At 46.7% G+C, this 17,920-nt stretch overlaps 1 protein-coding gene across 3 annotated transcripts in view; it reads right to left on the bottom strand.

The window, feature by feature from the left end:
• The window catches only part of LOC140467498 (protein PHTF1-like), a 49,977-nt gene extending 32,816 nt beyond the window's left edge, over window positions 1-17,161 (bottom strand). The window contains exons 1-7 of one of the 3 annotated variants that reach the window (XM_072563914.1): window positions 17,048-17,161; window positions 15,961-16,037; window positions 11,369-11,425; window positions 10,800-10,869; window positions 3,687-3,845; window positions 3,423-3,579; window positions 2,336-2,408 (exon numbers count right to left, since the gene is read on the bottom strand). In XM_072563914.1, coding sequence (XP_072420015.1) covers window positions 2,336-2,408; window positions 3,423-3,579; window positions 3,687-3,845; window positions 10,800-10,869; window positions 11,369-11,425; window positions 15,961-16,020 — 576 coding nt within the window. In that variant the 5' untranslated portion in view covers window positions 16,021-16,037; window positions 17,048-17,161. Of the gene's footprint in view, window positions 1-2,335; window positions 2,409-3,422; window positions 3,580-3,686; window positions 3,846-10,799; window positions 10,870-11,368; window positions 11,426-15,960; window positions 16,038-17,047 lie in introns of those variants that run through there. The other 2 variants (XM_072563915.1, XM_072563916.1) reach the window with 2 other exon arrangements.
• Window positions 17,162-17,920: the final 759 nt, after the last annotated feature.

The raw sequence follows: 17,920 nt of genomic DNA on the forward strand, positions 1-17,920 counted from the left end.
GTGGTATTGTTCTATGCCAGAAATTCATCAAAGGAGCAGAATGGCTTCCTCATTCTGCTTTTATTCATTCACAGGGCACGGACATCGCTGGCTATCCCAGCATTTATTGCCCGTCCCTACCTGCCCTTTGAAAAGGTGGTGGTGAGCTGCCTTCTTGAACCGCTGCAGTCCATTTCCTGTGAGTGAACCCACATGTCATTAGGGAGAAAATTCCAGGCTTTTGACCCAGCGACACTGAAGGAACAAGTCAGGATGGTGGAATTGATGTTCCCTTGTCCTTCTAGATGGAAGTGGTTGTGGGTTTGGAAAGCCATGTCTAAGGAGCCCTGATGAGTTGCTGCAATGCATGTTGTACATGGTACACACTGCTGCGACTGAGTGTCAGTGTTAAATGGAGAAGATGTTTGTGGATGTAGTGCCAATGAAAGAGGGCTGCCGTTCTGACCTGCTGTTGCAGCCACTGTATTTATGTGGTGAGTCACTTCAGTTTCTGGTCAATCGCAACTCCGCACTTTGTTGGTAGTGGAGGTATCAGTGATGGTAACACCATCAAATGTCAAGAGATGGTCACTGCCTGGCATTTATGTGCCACTTACGTTACTTGCCACTACTCATCCCATGTCTGGATATTGTCCAAGTCTTGCTGCATTTGAACATGGACTGCTTTAGTATTTGAGAAGCTGTAAATGGTGCTGAACATCACACAAACATTAGCAAATGTCTCCACTTCTGACCTCACGAAGGTCATTTATGAAGCACCTGGAGAAGGCTGGGCCTAGGGCACTACCCTGAGAAACTCCTGCAGGGATGTCCTCATTTGAATCCAAAAATTCAAAACAGGTGCTGGATCCACTTCTTTTCATCATTTATATAAATAATTTGGATGTGAGCATAAGAGGTATAGTTAGTACGTTTGCTGATGGCACCAAAATTGGAGGTGGAGTGGACAGCGAAGAAGGTTACCTCAGATTACAACAGGATCTGGACCATGGAGACAATGGGCTGAGAAATAGTAGATGGAGTTTAATTGAGATAAATGTGAGGTGCTGCATTTTGGAAAAGCAAATATTAGCAGGATTCATACACTTAATGGTAAGGTCCTAGGGAGTGTTGCTGAACAAAGAGACCTTGGAGTGCAGGTTCATAGCTCCTTGAAAATGGAGTCGCAGGTAGATAGGATAGTGAAGAAGGCGGTTGGTATGCTTTCCTTTATTGGTCAGAGTATTGAGTACAGGAGTTGGGAGGTCATGTTGCGGCTGTACAGGTCATTCATTAGGCCACTGTTGGAATATTGCATGCAATTCTGGTCTCCTTCCTATCGGAAAGATGTTGTGAAACTTGAAAGGGTTCAGAAAAGATTTACAAGGATGTTGCCAGGGTTGGAGGATTTGAGCTATAGGGAGAGGCTGAACAGGCTGGGGCTGTTTTCCCTGGAGCGTCGGAGGCTGAGGGGTGACCTTATAGAGGTTTACAAAATTATGAGGGGCATGGATAGGGTAAATAGGCAAAGTCTTTTTCCTGGGATGGGGAGTCCAGAACTAGAGGGCATAGGTTTAGGGTGAGAGGGTAAAGATATAAAAGAGACCTAAGAGGCAATTGTTTCACCCAGCGGATGGTATGTGTATGGAATGAGCTGCCAGAGGAAGTGCTGGGAGGCTGGTACAATTGCAACATTTAAGAGGCATTTGGACGGGTATATGAATAGGAAGGGTTTGGAGGGATATGCGTTGCGTGCTGGCAGGTGGGACTAGATTGGGTTGGGATAACTGGTCAGCATGAATGGGTTGGACCGAAGGGTCTGTTTCCGTGCTATACATCTCTATGACTCTATTAACTGCTTCTCTCTCCACAGATGATTGCAGTTTCTCCAACATTTTCTGTTTTAATTTCAAACTTCTAAAATCCGCAGTATTTTCTTTTATTAATGTCTTTGTTTGTCCCAGGTATGACTCCAACCGGTGGTGAGTCTGCCCCCTGATACCCATTGATTCCAGTTTAGCCAGGGCACCTTGATACCACACTCGGTCAAATGCAGCTTTGATGTTAAGGGCTGTCCCTCTCCCTCCCCTCTGGAATTCAGCTCTTTTATCCATGTTGGAACCAAGGCTGGAATGAGGCCAGGAGCTGAGTGGCCCTGGGGGATCCCAAACTGGGTGTCACTGAGCAGGTTATTGCTGAGCAGGTGTTGCTTGATAGCACTGTTTCTGACACCTTTCATCACTTTACTGATGATCGAGGGTAGATTGATGGGGCAGATTTGCCCTGACTTTTGTGTACAGGACATTCATGGACAGTTTAAGCATCAAACCTTGACAGAATCACTGAGGAGACTTACTCTCCCAGGGTTGGACCCAGAGCCTGAGTTGCAACGTCCAACTTTCCTCGATAGGGTTCTTGCCTGTGTTGCCCTGAGGAAGAAGTAAATGACACGATCAAATCCATAATCTTCAGGAAATAATCTAGGGGAGCCGCAAGGTCAAACTTCAGATGGATACAATTCCAATCAGACCCCCACCTTGAACGCTGGGTCCAGTAGTTTTTTTACTTCATTCACGGACATGGGCATCACTGGCTGGGCCAGCATTTATTGCCTATCCCTAATTGCCCAGAGGGCAAGTAAGAGTCAACCACATTGCTGTGGGTCTGGAGTCACATGTAGGCCAGATTGGGTAAGAATGGCAATTTCCTTCCATAAAGGACATTGATGAGCCAGATGGGTTTTCCCGACAATCAATTCATGGTCATCATTAGACTCTTAATTCCAGATGTTTTATTGGATTCGAGTCCTACCACCTGCCAAGGTGGGATTCAAACCCGGGTCCCCAGAACATTACCTGGGTATCTGGATTATCAGTTCAGTGAGAATACCACTAGGTCATTGCCTCCCCTCCTGAGTTCCATTCAAACCCGCATTTTGAGCATTGGATTCAGTTCTGGACATTGAAAAACAAATGGCATACTCAGGCCCCAGGCGCAGTGGGAAAAGGAGCACGAAGCCAATCCCAACTTGAAAAGATTACATTAGAAAGAGGAGAGTAATGGCCAACATTAATAAAACCAAAGTCACATTGACTATGATTTGGAGACAACCACCTGATGAATAAGCAGCGCTCCGAAAGCTAGTGCTTCCAAATAAACTTACTGGACTATAACCTGGTGTTGTGTGATTTTTAACCCATTGACTATGGACTTGCTGACCTGCCCATCTTTCCCTCAATGTCTTCCATTGAAATCTCACAACTTCATGTCGAAATCTCTCCACGGTCTTGTCAACCAAATTGGTGAGAGGTAATGGGAAAATGCTGACATGCAATTGTGCACGGATGTAAGATTGTTAATACATCGAAATCGGAGAATCACAGTGTGTGTTCACTTTCCGTTACCGGGTCTCGGTTATTGAGTTCTCCCAGCTCAGGGCTCACCTCCTGCATCTGCTTCCGTTTGTAGGTGATGGGGTGTTTCGCTGTGTGGAGACGATCTGGCAGTGAACCGTCCCCAGCAGCAGCATCAGAACCATCGGGCTCACAATCTCACTGAGATAGAAGACAGGCACCAGCAAATACAGACCAATCGACATCACTGAGAACACAAACACAGGCAATGGAATCAACATCCAGTCTGGCACAATAACTCAGAAATGACATTGCAATGGCTGGTGAATGATCAAGACAGTTCTTGTAAAGCACCTTCCAAGAGGTAGAGAGCCAGTAGCCATGTGAAGGTACCCAGTGAGGTTACCTGGATCCACCATCGATAGAAAAATGGGAAAAACAAGACTCGCACTATTCCCTTCCGAGTGAGAGAGGTCCAGGGACTCTCTGGTTTGGCTTTGACGAACGTTGACCCTGGACAATGAAGGGAAGCCAGTTAGTAATGATAGAGAGGCAATGGATAAGGCATGAATCATCTTTAGAAGGACAACAACAGGACAGAGGGGTGCAGGGAATTGATATGTTTGAGGTGAAGCTGGATAAACCCACCAAAGAGGAAGAAGCTGACAGATGTGGAGCAGGTTGGATGGGGGGTTTATGTGGGGTATGCACCATTTGGGCAGAAAATCCTGAAATTCTATGCATATATATAATTTGCTCAGAACACAAACAAAATACAGCTGTTTTATTCCAACAAATGATGTTTCAGACTGCCGTGCATCATACTCTATCCTGAAGCCTCATGGAGCTCTCAATGAAGGGGGAATGTAAGGCGAGTACTACTGGAACAGGATTAGGCCATTCAGCCCCTCGAGCCTGTTCCACCATTGATCAAGGTCATGTGTGATCTCTGGTCTAACTCCACAGACCTGCTTTTGGCACATATTCCTTTGCTTAATGGAAACTTAGTTATCTCAGATTTAAACTGAACAACTGATTCAGCATCCACTGCTGTTTGTGGAAAGTGAGTTTCAAACCTCTCCTACCCCTTGTGGATACTCAGTGAACTCTTCCTCAGGGACAACATAATCGGATCAGAACAGAAGGAGCCCTCTGACGCTCCCAGCATCTGTCTGCTCAAAGCTACAGGAACATAAGAAATAAGAGTAGGGGTAGGCCATTCAGCCCATCAAGCCTGTTGCTGTCATTCCATTACATCTTAGCTGCTCTGCTGCAGGCTTTTGTGCCAGGTCTCCAATATTTCAAAAATCTACCTAACACCTCTTTAAGCACTTCTAGTGACGTAGCCTCCACTACTCCCAGTGGCAGAGAATTCCAACATTCACAACTCTCAGGGAGATTAAATTCCTTCACATTTCCCAATGGGATTGTACAACATAGACACTGTACACTCATGTAAATCACTACATGAACTACATAGTATCTGTGAATTTTTCACACAATTTTAATTACAACTGAGGGCAATAATTGATTGGTTGGCCATTTGTCCTCACTATCCACTCTTAGTCCCCACCAAAGCAAGGAACACAGGACAGTGTGACATGTTTACATTGGCAGGTTCCATTGTAAATGTAAATGAATGGAGTTGAGATCAGGCACAATTTAATTAAACAGTGGGACAGGCTCAGATGCCTGAATGATCTTAAGACCATAAGATATAGTAGAATTAGGCCATTCGGCCCATCAGGTCTGGTCTGCCATTCGATCCTGGCTGCTATGTTTCTGAACCCCATTCCATAATCTTTAATCCCCTTACCAATCAAGAACCCATCTATCTCTGTCTTAACTACACCCAATGAGTTGGCTTCCATAGTCTTCTGTGGCAATGAGTTCCACAAATTCACCACCCGCTGAAGAAATTCCTCCTCATCTCAGTTCGTTGAGTACAGATTGAGAGTCCTGATTAGATACAGGGCCCAAAACTGCTCTCAATATACCAAACGCAGTCTGACCAGAGCCTTACATCACCTCAGGAATACATCCCTGCTCTTGTATTCTAGTCCACTTAAAATGAATACTAACATTGCATTTGCTTTACTAACTGCCAACTGAACCTGCATGTTAACCTTAAGAGAATCCTGAACTAGGACTCCTGAAGCCTTTCCCCATTTAGAAAATAATCTACACCTCTATTCTTCCTATCAAATTACATAATCTCACACTTTCCCACATTATATTCCATCTCCCACTTCTTTGTCCACTCTCCCAGCCTGTCCAAGTCCTTCTGCAGCCTCCCCACTTCCTCAACACTATCTGCCCTCCACCTATTTTTGTGACATCGGCAAATGTAGCAATAATGTCCTCAGTTCCTTTATCCAGATCGTTAATGTATAACGTGAGTAGTTGTGGTCCCAACACTGCCCCCTGTGGAACTCCATTAGACACCAGCTGTCATCCTGAGACCCCTTTATCCCCACTCTCTGCCTTCTGCCTGTTAGCCAATCCTCTAGCCATGCCAGCACCTTGCCCCTAACACCATGGGCTCTTATCTTATTTAGCAACCTTCTGTGTGGCACCTTGTCAAACGCCTTCTGGAAATCCAAATAGATCACATCCACCGGCTCTCCTTTATCTAACTTGCTCATTACCTCCTCCAAGAATTCTAACAGACTGGTCAGGCATGACTTCCCTTGACAAATCTGTGCTGACTCAGTCCTATTTTATCAAGTACTCCGTAATCTCATCCTTTATAATGAACTCTAAAATCTTACCAATGACTGAGGTCACGTTAACCAACCTATAACTTCCTGTCTTCTATCTGTCTCCTCTTTTAAACTATGGACATTACATTAGCTATTTTCCAGTCTCCTGGGACCTTACCTGACTCAAGTGATTCCTGAAAAATTACCACCAATGCCTCCACAATCTCCTCCACTCCCTCGTTCAGAACCCTGAGTTAGTCCATCCAGCCCAGGTGATTTATCCACCTTCAGACCTTTCAGCTTCCCCAGTACCTTCCCCTTAGTGATGGCCATTACACTCACCTCTGCTCCCTGACTAACTTAATGTTCTGCTATGCTGCTGGTGTTTTCCACTGTGAAAACTGAGGTAGAGTACCTATTCAGTTCCTCTGCCATTTCTTTGTTGCCCATTACATCTCCAGCCTCATTTTCCAGTGCTCCAATGTCCACTCTTGCCTCTCTCTAATCTTTTATATGTCTAAAAATGCTTGCAATCTTCTTTAATATGACTACTTAATTTACTCTCATATTTCATCTTCTTCCCTCCTTATGACTTTTATAATTTTTTTGTGCTGATCTTTAAAGGCTTCCCAATCCTCTGGTTTCACCACATTGAATACTTTCTCTTTCATTTTTTTGCCGTGCCTGACTTCCCCTGTCAGTTACGGTTCCCCCAACCTCCCCTTAGTACGATTCTGCTTCCTTGGGATGAATTTCTGCTGTGCCTCCTGAATTACCCCAGAAACTCCTGTCATTGCTGCTCCCCCATTTTCTCTCTAGGTTCCCCTTCCAATCAACTCAGGCCAGCTCCTCCCTCATGTCTTTGTGGTTAGCTTTACTCAACTGTAATACCATTATATCTGACTCCAGCTTCTCCCTCTCAAACTGCAGGGTGAATTCTCTCATATTATGGTCACTGCCCCCTGGGGGTTCATTCACCTCAAGCTCCCTAATCAAGTCTGCCTCTTTATACATCACCAAATCCAGAACTGCCTGCTCCCTAGTGAGTTCTACCACAAGCTGCTCCATAAACCATCTCATAGACATTCCATGAAGTCTTTTTCTTGAGTTCTACTACCAACCTGATTTTCCCAGTCCACCTGCATGTTGAAGTCCCCCATGATGATTGTGCCTTTCAGACATGCCTTTCCTAGCTCATAATTTATTTTCTTCCCCACACCCTGACTACTGTTAGGGAGACCTGTACACAACTCCTATCAAGGAGTGGCGGGACTTCAAATCTACCTTCACAGATTCTACATCTTCTGATCGTCTGTCGCTTCTCGCTATTGATTTAATTTCATTTCCTACTAATAAGGCAATCCTGCCCCCGCTGCCGACCTGCCCATCCTTTCAACAGGAAGTTTATCCTTGGATATTTCGTTCCCAGCCCTGATCCCCATGCAGCCACGTCTCTGTGATACCCCCAACGTCAGAGCTACTCATTTCAAACTGCGCTACAAACTCATTTAGCTTGTTTCATACATTATGTGTATTTAAATACAACACCCTCAGTCCTGCATTGACTGCCTCCCTTGACCCAGGGAGATAGTGAGGAAAGAGATCAATCTGAGACTGGTACAGTTGAGAACAGACGTGAGTCAAACAGTCAGGGCAGGCAGGGACGAGGTAGGACTAATAAATTAAACTGCATTTATTTCACTGCAAGGGGCCTAACAGGGAAGGCAGATGAACTCAGGGCATGGTCAGGAACATGGGACTGGGATATCATAGCAATTACAGAAATGTGGCTCAGAGATGGGCAGGACTGGCAGCTAAATGTTCCAGGATACAAATGCTACAGGAAGGATAGAAAGGGAGGCAAGAGAGGAGGGGGAGTGGCATTTTTGATAAGGGATGGCATTACAGCTGTGATGAGGGAGGATATTCCCGGAAATACATCGAGGGAAGTTATTTGGGTGGAACTGAGAAATAAAAAAGGGATGATCACCTTATTGAGATTGTATTATAGACCCCCCAATAGTCAGAGGGAAATTGAGAAACAAACTTGTAAGGAGATCTCAGCTATCTGTAAGAATAATAGGGTGGTTATGATACGGGATTTTAACTTTCCAAACATCGACTGGGACTGCCATAGTGTTAAAGGTTTAGATGGAGAGGAATTTCTTAAGTGTCTACAAGACAATTTTCTGATTCAGTATGTGGATGTACCTACTAGAGAAGGTGCAAAACTTGACCCACTCTTGGGAAATAAGGCAGGGCAGGTGACTGAGGTGTCAGTGGGGGAGTACTTTGGGGCCAGCGACCATAATTCTGTTAGTTTCAAAATAGTGATGGAAAAGGATAGACCAGATCGAAAAGTTGAAGTTCTAAATTGGAGAAAGGCCAATTTTGACGGTATTAGGCAAGAACTTTCAAAAGCTGATTGGAGGCAGATGTTCGCAGGTAAAGGGACGGCTGGAAAATGGGAAGCCTTCAGAAATGAGATAAAGAGAATCCAGAGCAAGTATATTCCTGTTTGGGTGAAAGGGAAGGCTGGTAGGTCTAGGGAATGCTGGATGACTAAAGAAATTGAGGGTTTGGTTAAAAGAAGGAAGCATATGCCAGGTATAGACAGGATGGATCGAGTGAATCCTTAGAAGAGTATAAAGCCAGTAGGAGTATACTTAAGAGGGAAATCAGGAGGGCAAAACGAGGACATGAAATAGCTTTGGCAAATAGAATTAAGGAGAATCCAAAGGGTTTTTACAAATATATTAAGGACAAAAGGATAACTAGGGAGAGAATAGGGCCCCTCAAAGATCAGCAAGGTGGCCTTTGTATGGAGCCACAGAAAATGAGGGAGATACTAAATGAATATTTTGCATCAGTATTTACTGTGGAAAAGGATATGGAAGATATAGACTGAAGGGAAATAGATGGTGACATCTTGAAAAATGTCCAGATTACAGAGGAGGAAGTGCTGGATGTCTTGAAATGGTTAAAGGTGGATAAATCCCCAGGACCTGATCAGGTGTACCTGAGAACTCAGAGGGAAGCTAGAGAAGTGATTGCTGGGCCTCTTGCTGAGATATTTGTATCATCGATAGTCACAGGTGAAGTGCTGGAAGACTAGAGGTTGGCAAACGTGGTGCCACTGTTTAAGAAGGGTGGTAAGGACAAGCCAAGGAACTATACACCAGTGAGCCTGACCTCAGTGGTGGGCAAGTTGTTGGAGGGAATCCTGAGGGACAGGATGTATATGTATTTGGAAAGGCAAGGACTGATTCGGGATAGTCAACATGGCTTTGTGTGTAGGAAATCATGTCTCACAAACTTGATTGAGTTTTTATGAAGAAGTAACAAAGAAGATTGATGAGGGCAGAGCAGTGGATGTGATCGATAGACTTCAGTAAGTCGTTCGACAAGGTTCCCCATGGGAGACTGATTAGCAAGGTTAGATCTTATGGAATACAGGGAGAACTAGCCATTTGGATACAGAACTGGCTCAAAGGTAGAAGACAGAGGGTGGTGGTGGAGGGTTGTTTTTCAGACTGGAGGCCTGTGACCAGTGGAGTGCCACAAGGATCGATGCTGGGTCCTCTACTTTTTGTCATTTACATAAATGATTTGGATGCGAGCATAAGAGGTACAGTTAGTAAGTTTGCAGATGACACCAAAATTGGAGGTGTAGTGGACAGCAAAGAGGGTTACCTCAGATTACAACAGGACCTTGACCAGATGGGCCAATGGGCTGAGAAGTGGCAGATGGAGTTTAATTCAGATAAATATGAGGTGCTGCATTTTGGGAAAGCAAATCTTAGCAGGATTCATACACTTAATGGTAAGGTCCTAGGGAGTGTTGCTGAACAAAGAGACCTTGAAGTGCAGGTTCATAGCTCCTTGAAAATGGAGTCGCAGGTCGATAGGATAGTGAAGGAGGCGTTTGGTATGCTTTCCTTTATTGGTCAGAGTATTGAGTACAGGAGTTGTGAGGTCATGTTGCGGCTGTACAGGACATTGGTTAGGCCACTGTTGGAATATTGCATGCAATCCTGGACTCCTTCCTATCGGAAGATGTTGTGAAACTTGAAAGGGTTCAGAAAAGATTTCCAAGGATGTTGCCAGGGTTGGAGGATCTGAGCTACAGGGAGAGGCTGAACAGGCTGGGGCTGTTTTCCCTGGAGCGTCGGAGGCTGAGGGGTGACCTTATAGAGGTTTACAAAATTATGAGGGGCATGGATAAGATAAGTAGGCAAAGTCTTTTCCCTGGGGTTGGGGAGTCCAGAACTAGAGGGCATGGGTTTAGGGTGAGAGGGTAAAGATATAAAAGAGACCTAAGGGGCAACTTTTTCACGCAGAGGGTATTACGTGTATGGAATGAGTTACCAGAGGATGTGGTGGAAGCTGGTACAATTGCAACATTTAAGGGGCATTTGGATGAGTATATGAATAGGAAGGGTTTGGAGGGATATGGGCCGGGCGCTGGCAGGTGGGACTAGATTGGGTTGGGATATCTGGTTGGCATGGACGGGTTGGACCGAAGAGTCATAGAGATGTACATGGAAACAGACCCTATGAGTTTTCCTCATATCTGCTGTGCCTGAAGTTAGATTCTTGACCCTCTCCATATGATCTGTCCTGTTACTGTTCAGAAGCTGTGTGTGTGTGTGTTCGCGCATGCGCACGCGCATCGGGATGAGGTGATATTGTGGCTATTTGCTGTTTGACTGAGCTGGATGATACGTGATTAATGAATGCCGAGAACTCCCCTCGCCGCTCTCACCTCTGACAAGGTCGACATCTATCAGGTCAACCTTTATCCGGCCTGTTTTCTTTGGTCGGCTTCGCAGTCCCTGCAAATAAGCATTGACAGATTCACCTGGTCAGTGTGAGAAAGATAGGTCAGACAGGACATTGTTTGTATCCATGTCTTGTACAAGTGGAACCTACTGCACACAGTCCAGTTTACACTCAAAGTAAGCAAATTATTGGCACTCATTTTAAAAGCACGCACTCTCTCTCTCTCTGGGAGCAGAACAATTACTATTTTCAAATTTCACCTCTTATTTAAAAATAATCTCCAGAATCAGAAACGGCGGGAATCGTTTGCACCTTTCTGGTTTACTGAAAACAAAGTTGTGATTGTTTATGAAAAATTGTAGGGCCATGTTTTGACAATGCACCAACATTAATGACTCCCATTAACTCACACTGCACCCACACCGTCGCAACCAGGCACACCATCCTTCCTGCCCCAACATTTGGGGAACACTCCAAAGAGACAAAGAGTCTCTAAACCAGGAGTGAGATGCACAGAACATTCTAAATGGTTACATTATTCACACAGCTCACCTTAATCTCAGTTTGCTCGATGGACCTTTCCCAGATCTGTTGATCATATGCTCCAATCTGAAACAGAACAATTCCAATCAGGCAGGTTATTAGATGAAAGCCACATGGAACACTCCATCTTGTTCTGTTTGTTGCAGTCCATCGTATTAGGACTGTGAACATATTGCCAAAGCATAACTCACAATAGAAAAATAGTCTGTGATTTTGGAGAAGAGTTGTAGCTCAGGTTGTAAGTTTGCTCCCTGAGCTGGTAGATTTATTCTCAGATGTTTCATCACCATGCCAGATAACATCATCAGTGAGCCTCTGGTGAAGCGCTGATGTTCTGTCCCGCTTGCTATTTATGTGTCTTGGTCTGTTGTGGTGGGTGATATCATTTCCGGTTCTGTTTCTGAGAGGTTGGTAAATGGGGTCCAAATTGATGTGTTTATTGGTGGAGTTCCAGTTTGAATGCCAGGCCTCTAGGAATTCTTGTATGGGTCTTTGTTTAGCCTGTCCTCGGATGGATGTATTGTCCCTGTCGAAGTGTTATCCCTCTTCATCTGTGTATAAGAATACACGCGATAGTTGGTCATGTCTTTTGGTGGCCTATTGGTGCTTACATATCCTGATGGCTAGTTTCCTGCCCGTCTATCCAATGTAATGTTTGTTGCGGTCCTTGCAGGGTATTTTGTAAATGATGTCCGCTTAAATTCATCAGCAGCTGTTTCAGGATGGTGGTGAGTTTGTGGGCTCTTATGATGCCTAAGGGCCAGAGTAATCTGGTCGTCATCTCCAAGATGTCTTTGATGTGTGGCAAGGTGGCTAGAGTCCCTGGGCATGTTGTGTCTTCCTGTTTAGGTCGGTTGTGTAGGAATCGGCAGACTGCACCTATCGTGTACCCATTCTGCCTGAATACATCGTACAGGTGTTTTTCCTCGGCTTCTCATAGTTCCGGGTGCTGCAGTGTGTTGTGGCTCATTTAAGTAATGTTCTGATGCAGCTCCGTTTGTGGGTGTTGGGATGATTGCTCCTGTATTGGAGTCTCTAGTCAATGTGTGTGGCTTTCCGTAAATGCTGGTCTGTAGCTCTCCATTGGCTATGAGTTCCACCATGATATTGAGGAAGGGGAGTCTGTTGCCTGGTATGGAGACAAGGTATTATGAGGAAAGAATGAGGGACTTGAGGCTGTTTTCATTAGAGAGAAGGTTGAGAGGTGACTTTATTGAGACATATAAGATATTTAGAGGGTTAGACAGGGTGCATAGTGAGAGTCTTTTTCCTTGGATGGTGATGGCTAGCACAAGGGGACATAGCTTTAAATTGAGGGGTGATAGATATAGGACAGATGTCAGAGGTGGTTTCTTTACTCAGAGCTTAGTAGGGGCGTGGAATGCCCTGCCTGCAACTGTAGTAGACTCGCCAACTTTAAGGGCATTTAAATGGTCATTGGCTAAAAGTCCTGACATTGGTGATCCCACGGGCATCCCGTTGATTTATTTGTAGGTCTTGTCATTGAAGGTGAAGTGGGCTGTGAGTCACAGGTCTACTAGTTTGAGGATGCTGTCATTGCTGATGGAGTTGGTGCTGTCAGGTATTTCTGTCCTTGGTTCGTCTGGCAGTGAGGCCAGTGTTTTAGATTCGATTACTTCCAGTGTGGAAACAGGCCCTTCGGCCCAACAAGTCCACACCGCCCCGCCGAAGCGCAACCCACCCATACCCCTACATCTACCCCTTACCTAACGCTACGGACAATTTAGCATGGCCAATTCACCTGCCCTGCACATCTTTGGACTGTGGGAGGAAACCGGAGCACCCGGAGGAAACCCACGCAGACACGGGGAGAATGTGCAAACTCCACACAGTCAGTCGCCTGAGGCGGGAATTGAACCCGGGTCTCTGGCACTGTGAGGCAGTAGTGCTAACCACTGTGCCACCGTGCCGCCCACTGCTTTTTTGGCCAGGGTGATGTTTACTGATATGAATACGGCTGTTACGTCAAAGGAAACCATGACCTCATTGTCCTCTAAAAGTCCTGACATTGGTGTCTTTGATCTTAAGGAATTCCTGGGTAGAGTGCGTGGAGTGGCTGGAGTCTTCTCCCAAGTGTTTCAGCTGCCTTCTTGTACCGCTGCAGTCCATGTGCTATAGGTAGTCCCACAACACCCTTAGGGAAGGAATTCCAGGATGTTGACCCAATGACACTGAAGGAACAATGATATATTTCCAAGTCAGGACGGTGAGTTCCAGATGGTGGTATTCCATGTATCTGTTATTCTTGTCCTTCAAATAGAAGTGATCATGGGTTCAGAAGGCGCTTTCTAAGGAACCTGAGTGAATATGGTGGTCAGGGTGTATAGGTGGCTGTGAGCATGAGGGAGTGACTGGAATGCAAGTGTCTGTGTGTGTGTGAACGAGGACCGAGTTGAAAACAGACAATAAAATCTTACAGCTACTTTCAATGTTGTAAACCTCAGGGGCAGAATTCCTGCCCAATATATTGCTGTTCAAACTGATCAAAACCACATGGGGAACTGCTACAGTTTCTGCTAATTCATCAAAACAGTTAATCAAAACAAATAAGGACCACGAAACACAAAACAACAAAAATGTTATAAATTAATAATTTTGAACCAAATTAGAATCACAGAATTATAACCGTAAGGAAAGACCGGAGTCTCAAAGTGAAGACTGAGGGATGACCGAATAAAGATCTTTAAAATTATGGTTTGGTGATGCCAGTGTTGGACTGGGGTGTTCAAAATTAAAAATCACACAGCACCAGGTTATAGTCCAACAGGTTTATTTGGAAGCAGTAGCTTTCGGAGCGCTGCTCCTTCAGGTGGTTGTCCTGATGAAGGAGCAGAGCTCCGAAAGTTAGTGCTTCCAAATAAACCTGTTGGACTATAACCTGGTGCTGTGTGATTTTTATCTTTAAAATTAGTTCTATTATTTGCTAGCCTTGGACCTGGAGTGTGGATGAGTAAAATGTAATTTAATGGAAATAGATAAGATTTTGAGGAGACTTGTCAGGATGATGTAAAAGGGATGCTTCCTCTCCTGGGAGAATCTAGAACTAGGGCTTGCTGTTTGAAAATAAAGGATCCAGCATTTAAGACAGAGAAAAGGAGAATGTTTTCTCAGTGTCATCAATCGTGGAGTTCTTGCCCAAAAGGCAGTGGAAATACAATCTTTGAGTATTTCAAAAGTCGAATGGATTGGTGAGACTGAGCTGGAGAACTGTGTACAGTTTTGGTCACTATAGTTAAGGAAGTGTCAATGGAGGCAGTTTTAAAGAGATTCATCTGGATTTGATTCCTGGGATAAAGGGATTGGTTCATCAAAAATAGCTAAACAGGTTAAGCCTCTATTCATTACTAGAAAGTGAGGACTGCAGATGCTGGAGATCAGAGTCAAAAGGTGTGGTGCTGGAAAAGCACAGCAGGTCAGGCAGCATCTGAGGGGCAGGAGAATCGATGTTTCAGGCATAAACCCTTCATCAGAAATGTAGGTGACTTATGCCCAAAACATCGATTCTCCTGCCCCTCAGATGTTGCCTGACCTGCTGTGCTTTTCCAGTGCCACACTTTCCAACTCTATTCATTTGTGTTTGGAAGAATGAGGGTGATCTTATTGAAGTATACAAGATTCTGAAGGGGCTTGACAAGGGTAGATGTTGAGAAGATGCATCCACTAGTGGGGGAATTTCAAACTAGGGATATAGTTACGGAGTAAGGGGACACTCATTTAAAACTGAGGTGAGAAGCTATTTCTTCTCTCAGAGGGTGGTGAATGTCTGGAGTTCTCTACCCCTGAGAGTTGTGGAGGTTAGATCACTGAAAATATTTAAAGAGGAAGTGGTTAGCTTTTAGGAAATATCAGGAAATTAAGGATGACAAGAAGCTAGCGTGAACGATCCGAAGTTGGGGACAGATTAGCCATGATCTCTTAAATGGCAGGATGGAGGAGCCAAATGGCCTTCTCCTGTATCTGATGTTGGAGAGACGAGAAACTCAGAGCCAAAAACAAAAGGCAGTCACTTATAAATCCAATACAGAATTCAGGAGAAACCTCGTTATCCACAGTGTAGACAGAATGAGAAACCTCCACAAGGAGTTGTTTTCTGATAATATCACTCTGGCATCACCTCTCCTAAAAAGCATTGATACGTGATATGTCCACAGGTGGAGGAAGGGTGGAGCAGCACAGTGTCACAGTGGTTAGCACTGCTGCCTCACAGCACCAGGGACCTGGGTTCAATTCCACCCTTGTATGACTGTCTGTGTAAAGTTTACATATTCTCCCAGTGTCTGTGTGGGTTTCCTCCCATAGTCCAAAGGTTAGGGTGAATTGGTCATGGGAAATTGCCCCATTGTGGCTAGGGATTTGCTGGTTAGGTGGGTTAGCCTTGGGAAATGTGAAGTTATGGGAATAGGGTGGGGTGCTGGATCTGGTGGAGTGCTCTTCAGAGGGTCAGTGCAGAAATGATGGGCAAAATGGCCTCTTATCGCACTGTAGATATTCTAAGTATGGGAACTGGTTCATGTGGAACCTAATACCAACATAGGTTAGGTGGGTGGAATGGCCGTCATCCCCAAATATCAGGTACATACCTTTCTCTGGTACCACGTTATGGTGTCAGTTGTTTTCGAGGCCATTTGGTGCTGAATCATCAGGGGCTCATCTTATCCTCAAAAGAGAATTGAAAACAGCAGCTCAGTTTGGGGTTTGTGACGTTACTGATTTTAACTCAATGACAACAAAAATATTCCCCAACCCCAAAACCTTCAGTTATAGAGTTCAAGCACAGCTCCCTCCCCAATGTCCATCCACCTGAAATACCTCCTCCCCAACTCCTCCGCCAGGTTACTCATACCATGCCTCCACTCCCACACCCCCCCACCCCACCCCCTCCCTCAGAACCTTCAGATCAGAGACCCATCCAACATCTGGGACCCCCAAGCCTCCCCAAAAATCCAGATCTCCCCTACCCCTCCCTCTGGGACTCTGAAAGAGACTCCCCAACCTACCCCAATGCTGGAGCAACATTATGTGACCGTCCCCAACCCAGTTCTGTTCTGCCAATCCCCACCCCCTCATAACCCCCTCTGAAATATACCCCTGTCCCCAGACTCCCGCCTAGTGTTCCCCCACCCCCATGCTATTGCCCAGCCCCCTTCTCCTTTATTGCTGCCCCTTCCTCCTGGTATTTGCACCCCCCCCACCCTGATGGTTCCAGTCCTCCCAGTATTTTCCATTCCTCTGTATATACCCCTTCCCCCGGTATTTACCCCCTCTCCTGAGTATTTACTTTCTTCTCCCGGTGTTTATCCCCTTCTAAAGTGTTTAGCCCCTTCCCCGGGTATTTACACACTCTCCCCCGGTATTCACCCCCCTCCCCCGGTATTCACCCCCCTCCCCCGGGTATTCACCCCCCTCCCCCGGGTATTCACCCCCCTCCCCCGGTATTTACCCCCCTCCCCCGGGTATTTACCCCCCTCCCCCGGGTATTTACCCCCCTCCCCCCGGTATTCACCCCCCTCCCCCGGTATTTACCCCCCTCCCCCGGGTATTCACCCCCCTCCCCCGGTATTCACCCCCCTCCCCCGGGTATTTACCCCCCTCCCCCCGGTATTCACCCCCCTCCCCCGGTATTTACCCCCCTCCCCCCGGTATTTACCCCCCTCCCCCGGTATTCACCCCCTGTCCCTGGGTCCCGTTCTCACTCGGGCCCAGAATCTCCATCGCGGAAACGGCAACTCTCATGAATATTCATCATTGTATTAATATTCGATTAGGCTGCATACATAATAAGGTGGTGTATCATTCTGCTGCTGCATATTTAATGAGGCTGGCTCCGCCCACTGGAACGGGCCCCTCCGTCAACAAAGGGCACAGCACGATCCCGGTTAACCATTTCTGTGCCAAGCCTCAGGCTTCACTTTGGTCACAATTCATTCATTTAATCCCCAAAGCACCTCCCAAACTCAGACCGGCCCCGCACCCCCCCACCCACCCCCGCACCCCCACACTCACCCCCCCACCCCCCCCACCCACCACACCCACCCCCACACCCACCACACCCACCCCCGCACCCCCACACCCACCCCCGCACCCCCCCCACCCACCCCCGCACCCCCACACCCACCACACCCACCCCCGCACCCCCACACTCACCCCCACACCCACCACACCCACCCCCGCACCCCCACCCCAACACTCACCCCCACACCCACCACACCCACCCCCGCACCCCCACACTCACCCACCCCCCCACGCACCCCCCCACCCACCACACCCACCCCCCCACCCCCACACTCACCCCCCCACCCACCCCCGCACCCCCCCACCCACCACACCCACCCCCGCACCCCCACACTCACCCACCCACCCCCCCACCCCCACACGCACCCCCCCACCCCCCCCACCCACCACACCCAACCCCGCACCCCCACACCCCCCACACCCACCCCCGCACCCACCACACCCACCCCCGCACCCCCCACACCCCCACACCCACCACACCCACCCCCGCACCCCCACCCCCACACTCACCCCCACACCCACCACACC

Source organism: Chiloscyllium punctatum, chromosome 45 (assembly GCF_047496795.1).
Source record: "Chiloscyllium punctatum isolate Juve2018m chromosome 45, sChiPun1.3, whole genome shotgun sequence".
Lineage (NCBI taxonomy): Eukaryota > Metazoa > Chordata > Chondrichthyes > Orectolobiformes > Hemiscylliidae > Chiloscyllium > Chiloscyllium punctatum.